Genomic DNA, 12,381 nt, shown 5'->3' on the forward strand with positions numbered 1-12,381 from the left:
TATTTTCTACTTACCGATCTCAGGGCGGGCACTCTAACCACAAGTCCACTGAGCAGGTAATGCGTCATATAGGAAAACATTTGACTTTGAGTTATACTCCCTCCCCTCTGTTGCAAGTTTTGTTGATTCTATGTAACTTGTTTATGTCTGCTATGGCTATGAGTTTACCTGTTTCTCACCTTTTTTTTTATAAGGGTAGATCTCTATTTCTGATTCTGATTCTGTTATACACTTGCAAAATTAGTCGAAAAAGCCATCTTGCGACTGTGCCAGCATTAGCATGATATTTGTACCGTCCCACCGGTTTTTGAGGTGTGTTACCATGCAGGTTGGACTACACACTTTGGACTACACAACACAGGATGTTTGTATATCAACCAGCATGAGCTACACTGCAAAAACTGAAATCGAAGTAAGATTGAATGATATTTGCTTATTTTCTACTTACCGATCTCAGGGCGGGCACTCTAACCACAAATCCACTGAGCAGGTAATGCGTCATATAGGAAAACATTTGACTTTGAGTTATACTCCCTCCCCTCTGTTGCAAGTTTTGTTGATTCTATGTAACTTGTTTATGTCTGCTATGGCTATGAGTTTACCTGTTTCTCACCTTTTTTTTAATAAGGGTAAATCTGTATTTCTAATTCTGATTCTGCTATACACTTGCAAAATTAGTCGAAAAAGCCATCTTGCGACTGTGCCAGCATTAGCATGATCTTTGTACCGTCTCACCGGTTTTTGAGGTGTGTTAGCATGCAGGTTGGACTACACACTTTGGACTACAAAACACAGGATGTTTTTATATCAACCAGCATGAGCCACACTGCAAAAACTGAAATCTAACTAAGATTGAATATCTCAAATAAGGGTGATATTTGCTCATTTTCTGTCTGGTAAGATATTTCTTCTCACTAAGCAGATTTCATGTTACAGTGTTTTCCTTGTTTTAAAGGTTTTGGTTGTAAAGGATATCAGTAAGATATTACAGCTTAGGAAAAATATGTTGTGTTGCTAAAACCTATGTAATCATAGTAGTATCGACTAGATACGCTTCTGTACTTGGTATCATTACAGTGGATGTCAAATGTAGATCCACCCATTGCGTTTATTTACATTGTGTCACCGGGGAGCTACGGTGAGCATGTATAGCTATTCCTCGTCCTGCAGGAATGATACGTATAAGAAACGTACTTTATTTGTCGCTATGGAGGCGAGGATTAGTGATTTAGACTGCAGACACTGTAGACTGCGGTTGCCGCTAGCTAGCCATGTCTTAAAGCACCTCTTCCTGAGGGTGTTTCAGTGTTATAGCTTCACCTTTATCGTTAGTTTTTAAGCCAAAATGCGTCTGTTCTCCCTTTTCTGTCAACACACTGTGTCTGCTTGTAAGTACTCTGTGACTGTGCGCTGACGAACATGCTCATCTGTTCACAAAACCAGCAATATCACTGTGTGATGACGACACGCCGTCATGCCCGTTAAAAAAAGGGGGATGGGGGGGGGGGGGGGGGGCGGAACCGGTTCTTTTTAGAGGGGGTATAGTACCGAATATGATTTATTAGCATCTCGGTACTATACTAGTACCGGTATCTTGTACAACCCTAGTGTACTCATGCTTTAACACACTGGAATTGTTTTTGGATATAAAGGTACGTAATTTTTTGGGAGTAAAGCTACACAAGTCTAAGTACATGAGACCTCTGTACCCTCAAAAGTTACTTACATCAGGTCCACGTTGGCCTTCTGGACCATAACCACCTCGGATCCCAGGAGCCCCCTGAAAAGCAAACAATTTTGTATTACAAAATAATGTTAGGAAAACACTATATTACAATTTATATGTCATATTTAAAAAAAAGGAAAGGAAAAAGTATTTTAAAATAATTTTGTGTTAGATTCCTTCTTAAAAATTGTTTTATACTGATCATTTATTGTCAGTTTATTTAGTTCTATTGTCAATGCTTCAAATTGTATCCCATTGGGTTGGGTTTTTTCTCGCCCTGATGTGGGATCTGAGCCGAAGTTTGTCGTTGTGGCTTGTGCAGCCCTTTGAGACACTTGTGATCAAGGGCTATATAAATAAACTTTGAATGATTGATTTGAATCTGTGCTCGGGGCCCCTAAAAACACCACAATTTTAACAGTTAATGTTTTTTTGTTTTTTTAAATAAGTAAAAACTACTTCTAGATAATATATTGTATCAAAAATGACACAATAGGCTGTACTACAACAAATGTCTTCAACGAGGGGTCCGGAACATATGCGGTCCTCTCCAAGGTTTTTTATAGTCCTTCACATCGACGTCCCACTGGGGTGAGTTTTTCCTTGCACGTATGTGGGCTGTACCGCGGATGTTGTTGTGGCTTGTGCAGCCCTTTGATACACTTGTGATTTAGGGCTATATAAATAAACATTGACTGATTGACACTGAACCCTCCACCCTCCCATCTCCCGAATTCGGAGGTCTCAAAGTTGGCAAGTATGCTTATAACATGCAACTCAAGATATGTAATTTCTTAATAATATTGCTTAAGAAAACCTCACATTATAAACGTAATACAAAGATAGTTTTTAAAAATTGTAAGACATGATCATCAACATTTTAAGAACTACAAGCTCGTAATATGTTTGTATCACATATTAGTTTTACATTTAAAGTTGCTGACATGAATGGACTTTTGCATGGTTTTAAAATGTTTTGGGTCCTTGGCCTGAAGATGTGGAAGACCCCTGTGCTACAAACAACTACAGTGGTTGTTTGAGAATATTTCATCAGTTTATGGTCATGGACTCAGATGGGAAGGATCTAGTCTGATCGAGTCTAATCTTCACCGTAACATTTTCTACGCCAACAAGTCGTGAGTGACGTTTTCAAACGCAACTAAAAGCAAAATAAATAAAAAATACCCGAAAGATGGCTCGTACCTCAAAACATTCACACATGGTGTATATAGAGCAGTGGTCCCCAAACTTTTTGACCTGGGGGCCACATTGGGTTAAAAAAATGTAGCCGAGGGCCAGGCTGTAAAATATATATCAGGTCAGGAAATAACACAGAGGCTATCTCATCCCTACAAGCCTATTTCGCAGGTTTCCCTGCTCTTCAGGGTGTCAAGAATTGGACTTGGGCGTGGATTGTTTTTCCGATGCAAAGAAAAATTGGCACGAGCGAGACCTGAATGTAAGTACATGTTTATTTCTTTAGCAACAAACTACAAACAAAGGAAGCAAACAAAAGGCGCGCAAGAAGGGCGGAGAACAAACTTGACTAGAAAACAAAACTAGCACTATGGCATGACTATAGACATAAACAAAACTCAACAACTGTGACACAACACAACCAAAAACTTGGAAGGAGGGGAACTATGGGCAGAGAGATTAGCAAGTATGGCATGGCATGACTGGAGTTGAGGTAAAGTCGCCAGGTTAACTACCTGGCAACTACAGGTTTAAATAATGAACATGATAAGTGCAAACAGGTGTGAGACATGAAGACAGGGGCGTGACATGAAGACACGTTGAAAACTAATGAATTGGCATGGTAACAAAGACAACAAGGAAGTGCAGGAACAGGAACTGAGTGTCCAAAAAAATAAAACCAAACATGACAAAAACAAAACATGATCCCATGGGCGTGACACAGGGGATTTAAAAAAAACATAGGCTCCAGCACCCCCCGCCACCCCGAAAGGGATAAGCTATAGAAAATAGATGCATGTATAGTTACATCCCCTGAAAAGCAGGGAAACCTGCAAAATAGGCTTGTAGGTATGAGATAGCCTCTGTGTTTTTTCCTGAATTAACATATATTCCGCTCTACCCTATATATTTACATATATATATATATATATATATATATATATACCCTATATATATATATTGATATATATACCCTATATATATATATATATATATATATATTGATATATATATACACACATATATATATATATATACACACATATATATACACATATATATATATACACATATATATATATATATATATATATATATATATATATATATATATATATATATATTCCGAGAGCAATAATGTAACATTATCAATGGGAAAATGCATTTTTAAACAATATGATTTGTCTGGGCGGTTAGGAGACACCGAGAGTAACAAGCAGTATAAAATGGATTAGAAAGGACAGATTAAAAAAAAATTCAAATACAAAAATAAAATTCAGATTCAAATATTTTAACTTGGGACCGTAGTTTGGGGACCACTGATATAAAGAGACTCAAATACTCACCCTGAGCCCAACAGGACCAGGTGGTCCTGGTAAACCAGTTGAACCCTAAAGAGAGCAGACAGTACAACATCATTAGTTCAGTGTTGGTTGAGGATATTTTTTTGTGGTTTGGTTAATGGTGAGGAGGAGTTTTATGTGAAGATGCAATGTTTGATTGGACAGGGAGCCAGGGGAGTGGTGTTGAGCGAATTGTTCCTTTTAGGCTTCTTATGGTCTTTACTAAGTCAGCATTGCAATTGAAAATATGTTCCTAATTTTTTAACCCCTGATAAATAAATGTTAATGAATTATCCACCCATCCATCCATTTTCTACCGATGAGCCCTTATAGCAGGGGTCTGGAACCTTTTTGGCTGAGAGAGCCAAGAAGCCAAACATTTTAAAATGTATTTCCGTAAGAGCTATATAATATTTTTTTTAACACTGAACACAACTAAACGCGTGCTTTTTTAAGTAAGACCAACATTTCTATAGTATAATAGATCTCTTATTCTTTGTAATAACATGTTTTATTCTGAAGCTAACTGTGGAGGGGGCGTGGCCTGCAGACCTGCAGCAAAGCGGGGTGTTGCCAGGATTGGCCTCGAAATCAGCGACAGGTGCGTAGAGGGCCCACCTGGGCCTTTTTACCATCGCTCTGTTATAAGCAGCAGCCAGGAGGAGAGACGGGGTTGGGGCTGTAGCCAGAGCGTGAGCGAGAACCAAAGAGAAAAAGACAATTGCCGGAAAGCAACTGAGAGACTTATTGAAAAATAAAACAATATTGTAACCCTGAAACAGGCTCTCATGTCGGTGCTTGGTGGTCTGAAGAACCCCCAGGAGGGCTAGCCCCACACTAACCTATAATCAATAGATAACTTCTTACCATTAATGCAACTTCTTGAACAGGTGCGGTAGAAACGGACGGACGGATTAAAAATGCATAAGCATGTTTTATATTTTGAACGTTATTTTTAACACTGTGATTACAAGTGGAATTATTCATTACTTATCGTGTTTAGCAATGTCAGCTCAGATTTATCCGAGAGCCGGATGCTGTTATCAAAAGAGCCACATCTGGCTCGCGAGCCATAGGTTCCCTACCCCTACCTTTTAGGGTCACGGGGGGTGCTGGAGCCTATTTCAGCTGGATTAAATACATAATACAAGTAATTACAAACTATGCAGTACGTGGTTATATATAGGGTTTCCAACAAGTTATATATAGGGTTTCCAGCAAGGCCTTCTCTGCTGGCCTAACATAACCAGAAATCATGATCATTATTAAAGATAAAAGTAATTTTTAATTGACTTTCCCATCCATCCATCTTCTCATTCCAGATTCCTCTCCGTCAAACAATTCATCAGCAGCTTCTCCATATTTTCATGGAAAAATGTTTGGATACTATTTTAACATCTATGGTGTTTTTGACTCATTCTGCTTCAGTATTGTGCATACTAGTAGTGTTTAACAACAATGAATTCACCAAGTTAACTAGCTACATGCTAAATCATTTTTTTTTTTTTATCCATCCATCCATCCATCTTCTTCTGCTTATCCGAGGTTGGGTCGCGGGGGCAGCAACCTAAGCAGGGAAGCCCAGACTTTTCTCTCCCCAGCCACTTCGTCCAGCTCTTCCCGGGGGATCCCGAGGTGTTCCCAGACATAGTCTTCCCAACGTGTCCTGGGTCTTCCCCGTGGCCTCCTACCGGTCGGATGTGCCCTAAACACCTCCCTAGGTAGGCGTTCGGGTGGCATCCTGACCAGATACCCAAACCACCTCATCTGGATCACAGAGCTTCTCACCCTAATCTAAGGAAGAGCCCTGCTACCCGGTGGCGGAAGCTCATTTCGGCCGCTTGTAGCCGTGATCTTGTCCTTTCGGTCATCACCCAAAACTCATTGAAATAGGTGAGGATGGGAACGTAGATGGCCCGGTAAATTGAGAGCTTTGCCTTCCGGCTCAGCTCCTTCTTCACCACAACGGATCGATACAGCGTCCGCATTACAGAAGACGCCGCACCAATCCTGTCATGATTTGTGGTCTGGATTATGTTTTTTATTTTCAATCCAAAACTCCTTCGGTTCCTGTTTTTTGTGCACTCTTGTTTTTTTTGGTTACCATGGTTACTTATTATTTCCACCTGCTTTTATTTAAACCTGCCTTGCCCTCCATTGAGTGCTGGAGTATTGTTTGCTGTGGACTGCCTTTTTTTTGGAAGCTGAGAGCTATTCCCTGGATCATGACTCCTGTCCCTGTTTGCTGTTCCCTTGTTTCTGGTTTTTGTTTTCCTTGCCTTGTTTTTTGAACATTAAATTCGTGTTTTCATTTTCCAAGCCTGTCATCTCTGCATCTTAGGGTTCGTCACCACCACTTCGTGACAGATCCGCCTGTCGATATTACGATCCACTCTTCCCTCACTCGTGAACAAGACTTAAAAATAAAAGTCATTTTTAATTGACTCTCCCTAAATATCTAAAAGTATTCATATTCTCTTCATGTCATATTATGCTCCTTCCGAATGCTGTTGTTTTTAGGTTAGAGTTCGTATCCAATCAGAATTCAGCTACCTTATGTTGCCATGCTGATCCAAATCTGCCTGGGGGCCTTAAGAATCAACAATGCAGGCGTCCGTGCACGGGCACATACAGTTGATAGACAGTTGCAATAACAAATCAGATCACGAATTGTTGTCAGTAAGACCTTCCAATTTCCCATATGAGTTGGGAAATTGTGTTAGATGTAAATATAAACAGAATACAAATATTTTTCAAACCACCCATATTCAGTTGAATATGCTACAAAGACAACATATTTAATGTTCAAACTGATAAACCTTTTTTTTTGCAAATAATCATTACCTTTAGAATTTGATGCCAGCAACACGTGACAAAGAAGTTGGGAAAGGTGGCAATAAATACTGATAAAGTTGAGGAATGCTCATCAAACACTTATTTGAAACATCCCACAGGTGTGCAAGCTAATTGGGAACAGGTGGGTGCCGTAATTGGGTATAAAAACAGCTTCCCAAAAAATGCTCAGTCCTTCACAAGAAAGGATGGGGCGAGGTACACCCCTTTGTCCACAACTGTGTGAGCAAATAGTCAAACAGTTTAAGAACAACGTTTCTCAAAGTGCAATTGCAAGAAATTTAGTGATTTCAACATCTACGGTCCATAATATCATCAAAAGTTTCAGAGAATCTGGAGAAATCACTCCACGTAACGTCATGACTGGAAACCAACATTGAATGACCGTTACCTTTGATCCCTCAGACGGCACTGTATCAAAAACCGACATTAATCTCTAAAGGATATCACCACATGGGCTCAGGAACACTTCAAAAAAACACTGTCACTAAATACAGTTTGTCGCTACATCTGTAAGTGCAAGTTAAAGCTCTACTATGCAAAGCGAAAGCTATTTATCAACAACACCCAGAAATGCCACCGGCTTTTCTGGGCCCGAGATCATCTAAGATGGACTGATGCAACGTGGAAATGTGTTCTGTGGTGTGAGGAGTCCACATTTCAAATTGTTTTTGGAAATATTTGACATCGTGTCACCCGACCAAAGGGAAAGCGAACCATCCAGACTGTTATCAACGCAAAGTTCAAAAGCCAGCATATATGATGGTATGGAGGTGCATTAGTGCCCAACGCATGGGTAACTTACATATCTGTGAAGGCACCATTAATGCTGAAAGGTACATACTGTACAGCTTTTGAAACAACATATGCTGCCATCAAAGCGCCGTCTTTTTCATGGACGCCCCTGCTTATTTCAGCAACACAATGCCAAGCCACATTCAGCACGTGTTATAACAGCGTGGCTTCGAAAAAAAGAGTGCGGGTACTTTCCTGGCCCACCTGCAGTCCAGACCTGTCTCCCATCGAAAATCTGTGGCGCATTATGAAGCGTAAAATACGACAGCGGAGACCCCGGACTGTTGAACGACTGAAGCTCTACATAAAACAAGAATGGGAAAGAATTCCACTTTCAAAGCTTCAACAATTAGTTTCCTCAGCTCCCAAACGTTTATTGAGTGTTGTTAAAAGAAAAGGTGATGTAACACAGTGGTGAACATGCCCTTTCCCAACTACTTTGGCACGTGTTGCAGCCATGAAATTCTAAATTAATAATTAATTGCAAAAAAAATAAAGTTTATGAGTTTGAACATCATATACCTTGTATTTGTAGTGCATTCAACTGAATATGGGTTGAAAAGGATTTGCAAATCATTGTATTCCGTTTATATTTACATCTAACACAATTTCCCAACTCATATGGAAACAGGGTTTGTACTTTGTGTAGTTCAAGACTTACGGTGATTAAAAAACATGACTGCACATCACGTTGGCAGCTATAGTTTCCATCTTATAGATCTAAAACAATTATTTGGGAATGTCCGGCGGGCCAGATTAGAAAGCTTAACGGGCCTCGTGCAGCCCCTGGGCCTTAATTTTCCCAGGTCTGATTTACGGGGTTTGCCTGAGCTTGCGTGATTTGGCGCAATCATCACATCACAAATTCCTGGAGAGACTGTGTAGTATCTGCTCGAGGCAAAGTGAAACTATTTGATGAATCTTCATAAGGCGAAGTTGCGGAACAGTGAGGGGTCACTTGAGGGCCTCTCTGGGAGGGCATGTGAGATGTCAGGGGGGGCCTTGAGAGGCAGGGAACTTCCAGGGAACTTCATTCTCGAAACATACACAAGCCTCCAGCTACAGACGGCAGTGTGAAAAGTGTAGGTAATGAGAATAGAAATAAATCAACATTGTAAGGTTTTTCACAGGATTTAAAAAAATTATAATTTTATTACAATGGTGTCATGTGGGCTTAAAGTTTACCTTGTCGCCCGGCTCTCCTGTTTTCCCTTCGGGACCTTTTAGGCCCATAAGACCCTAGAAAAGAAACATGTATGTCATTCATGATACAGATTTTTCTAATCACATTTTGGAACAGTTCATACACAGCAGGGGTCGGCAACCTTTACCACTCAAAGAGCCATTTTGACCCGTTTCACAAAATAAAGAAAACAATGCAAGCCACAAAACTCTTTTGAAATTTAATATGAAATAACACTGCATACAGAGTTTTTTTTGTATAAACCAGGGGTCTCAGATATGTGGCCCCGCACCTTAGTATGACAATTTAATGTTAGTGTGGCCCGTGAGTTCTACAGTGGGGCAAAAAAGTATTTAGTCAGCCACCGATTGTGCACGTTCTCCCACTTAAAATGATGACAGAGGTCTGTAATTTTCATCATAGGTACATTTCAACTGTGAGAGACAGAATGTAAAAAAAAAATCAAAGAATTCACATTGCAGGAATTTTAAAGAATTTATTTGTAAATTATGGTGGAAAATAAGTATTTGGTTAACCGTTCAAAGCTCTCACTGATGGAAGGAGGTTTTGGCTCAAAATCTCACGATTCATGGCCCCATTCATTGATTCCTTAACCGAATCAATCGTCCTGTACCCTTAGCAGAAAAACAGCCCCAAAGCATGATGTTTCCACCCCCATGCTTCACAGTAGGTGTGGTGTTCTTGGGATGCTATTCAGTATTCTTCTTCCTCCAAACAGGACGAGTTGAGTTTATACCTAAATGGATACAGGGATGATACAGCAGAGGAGTGGGGGAATGTCATGTGGTCAGATGAAACACAAAATATAAGTTTTTGGTATAAACTCAACTTGTCGTGTTTGGAGGAAGAAGAATACTGAGTTGCATCCCAAGAACACCATACCTACTGTGAAGCATGGGGGTGGAAACATCATGCTTTGGGGCTGTTTTTCTGCTAAAGGGACAGGACAATTGATCCGTGTTAAGGAAAGAATGAATGGGGCCATGTATCGTGAGATTTTGAGCCAAAACCTCCTTCCATCAGTGAGAGCTTTGAATGGTTGACCAAATACTTATTTTCCACCATAATTTACAAATAAATTCTTTAAAATTACTACAATGTGAATTTGTGGATTTTTTTTCACATTCTGTCTCTCACAGTTGAAGTGTACCTATGATGAAAATTACAGACCTCTGTCATCATTTTAAGTGGGAGAACTTGCACAATCGGTGGCTGACTAAATACTTTTTTGCCCCACTGTATATGAGTGACGCTTGACAGCAGCACACTTCCGTTGGTAGAGTGGTCGTGCCAGCAATTTAAGGGTTGCCGGTTCGATTCCCGCTCCCGCAATCCTAGTCACTGCCGTTGTGTCTGTGGGCAAGACACTTTACCCACCTGCTCCCAGTGCCACCCACACTGGTTTAAATGTAACTTAGATATCTGGTTTCACTATGTAAAATGCTTTGAGTCACTAGAGAAAAGCGCTATATAAATATAATTCACTTCACTTCACTTCACTTGCCAACGCTCCCAAATTTTCCGGGAGACTACCGATACTGATTTAGAGCAAATGTTCTCTCGAATGTCTGCTGATTTACAGCCTAACAACAATAATAAGGGCGTGCGATGATGACACTGCTTTTAATGCCCTTTATAACCTGGACAAACAAGTCTCATGTTGTATGTGGCATCTACAGACCTATGGAAGTCACTGCAAGGCATACTTGTTCAACAGCCATACAGGTTACACTGAGGGTTGTGATGTAAACAACTTTAACGTTGTTACTAATATGCGCCACACTGTGAACCCACACGAAACAAGACTGAGAAACGCATTTCGGCAGAACATCTGCACCGTAACACAACATAAACACAACGGAACAAATACCCAGAATCCCATGCATCCCTAACTCTTCCGGGCTACATTATACACCCCGCTACCACCCAAAAGGTGCGTCTGTTGAGGTGGACGGGGCTGGGGGGTCGGCAAGTGTGCGGCTGAGCCACATCAGAGTGATCAAAGAGCCGCATGCGGTTGCCGACCCCTGATATAAAGTGATACCTCAGGATACAAGTTTAATTGCTTTTGTGATGCAGATTGTAGCTACTTTTCAATTTGTGAACATCGCAACTTTAACTCCTAGCATGTCTTTTGAAAATAAAATAAAACTTTTGAGAAAATAAATATTGTAATACAAAGCCCAAGACCAGTGAAGTCGGCACATTGTGTAAATCGTAAATAAATACTGAATACAATGATTTGCAAATCCTTTTTAAACTTTATTCAATTGTACAGACTGCCAAGACAAGATATATAACGTTCAAACTGGTAAACTTTGTTCTTTTTTGCAAATATTAGCTCATTTGGAATTTGATGCCTGCAACATGTTTCAAAATTGCTGGCACAAGTGGCAAAAAAAGACTGAGAAATATGAGGAATGCTCATCAAACACTTATTCGGAAGATCCCACAGGTGAACAGGCTAATTGGCAACGGGTGGGGGCCATGATTTTGATATAAAAGCAGCTTCCATGAAATGCTCAGTCATTCACAAAACAAGGATGGGGCCAGGGTCACCACTTTGTGGACAAATGCGTGAGTAAATTTAAGCTATTGCAAGGAATTTAGGGATTTACGGTCCGTAATATCATCAAAAGGTTCAGAGAATCTGTAGAAATCACTGCACTTAAGCGGCAATGCCCGTGACCTTAAAGTTAAAGTTAAAGTTAAAGTACCAATAATTGTCACACACATACTAGATGTGGCGAAATTATTCTCTGCATTTGACCCATCACCCTTGATCACCCCCTCAGGCGGTACTGCATCAGTGGACAATAAAGTGTAAAGGATATCACCACATGGGCTCAGGAACACTTCTGAAAACCACTGTCAGAAACTACAGTTTGTCGCTACATCTGTACGTGCAAGTTAAATGTCTACAATGCAAAGCGAAAGCCATTTATCAACAACACCCAGAAACGCCACTGGCTTCACAGGCCCCGAGCTCATTTAAGATGGACTGATGCAAAGTGGAAAAGTGTTCTGTGGTCTGACGAGTCCACATTTCAAATTGTTTTTGGGAAACTGTGGACGTCGTGTCCTCCGGAACAAAGAGGAAAATAATCATTTGGATTGTTATAGGCGGAAAGTTGAAAAGCCAGTATCTGTGATGGTATGGGGGTGTATTAGTGCCCAAGGCATGGGTAACTTACACATCTGTGAAGGCACCATTAATGCTGAAAGGTACATGCAGGCTTTGGAGCAACTTATGTTGTCATCCA

The 12,381-nt window shown here is 40.4% G+C and overlaps 1 protein-coding gene across 1 annotated transcript in view; it reads right to left on the reverse strand.

Moving 5' to 3' along the window:
- Positions 1-12,381, reverse strand: part of si:ch211-196i2.1 (collagen alpha-1(I) chain) — a 171,189-nt gene that overhangs the window by 100,854 nt on the left and 57,954 nt on the right. Inside the window, exons 10-12 of the mRNA XM_061876913.1 lie at positions 9,100-9,153; positions 4,270-4,314; positions 1,727-1,780 (exon numbers count right to left, since the gene is read on the reverse strand). Of these exons, the coding sequence (XP_061732897.1) occupies positions 1,727-1,780; positions 4,270-4,314; positions 9,100-9,153 (153 nt within the window). The remainder of the gene's footprint in view (positions 1-1,726; positions 1,781-4,269; positions 4,315-9,099; positions 9,154-12,381) is intronic.

Source organism: Nerophis ophidion, linkage group LG17, assembly GCF_033978795.1.
Source record: "Nerophis ophidion isolate RoL-2023_Sa linkage group LG17, RoL_Noph_v1.0, whole genome shotgun sequence".
Lineage (NCBI taxonomy): Eukaryota > Metazoa > Chordata > Actinopteri > Syngnathiformes > Syngnathidae > Nerophis > Nerophis ophidion.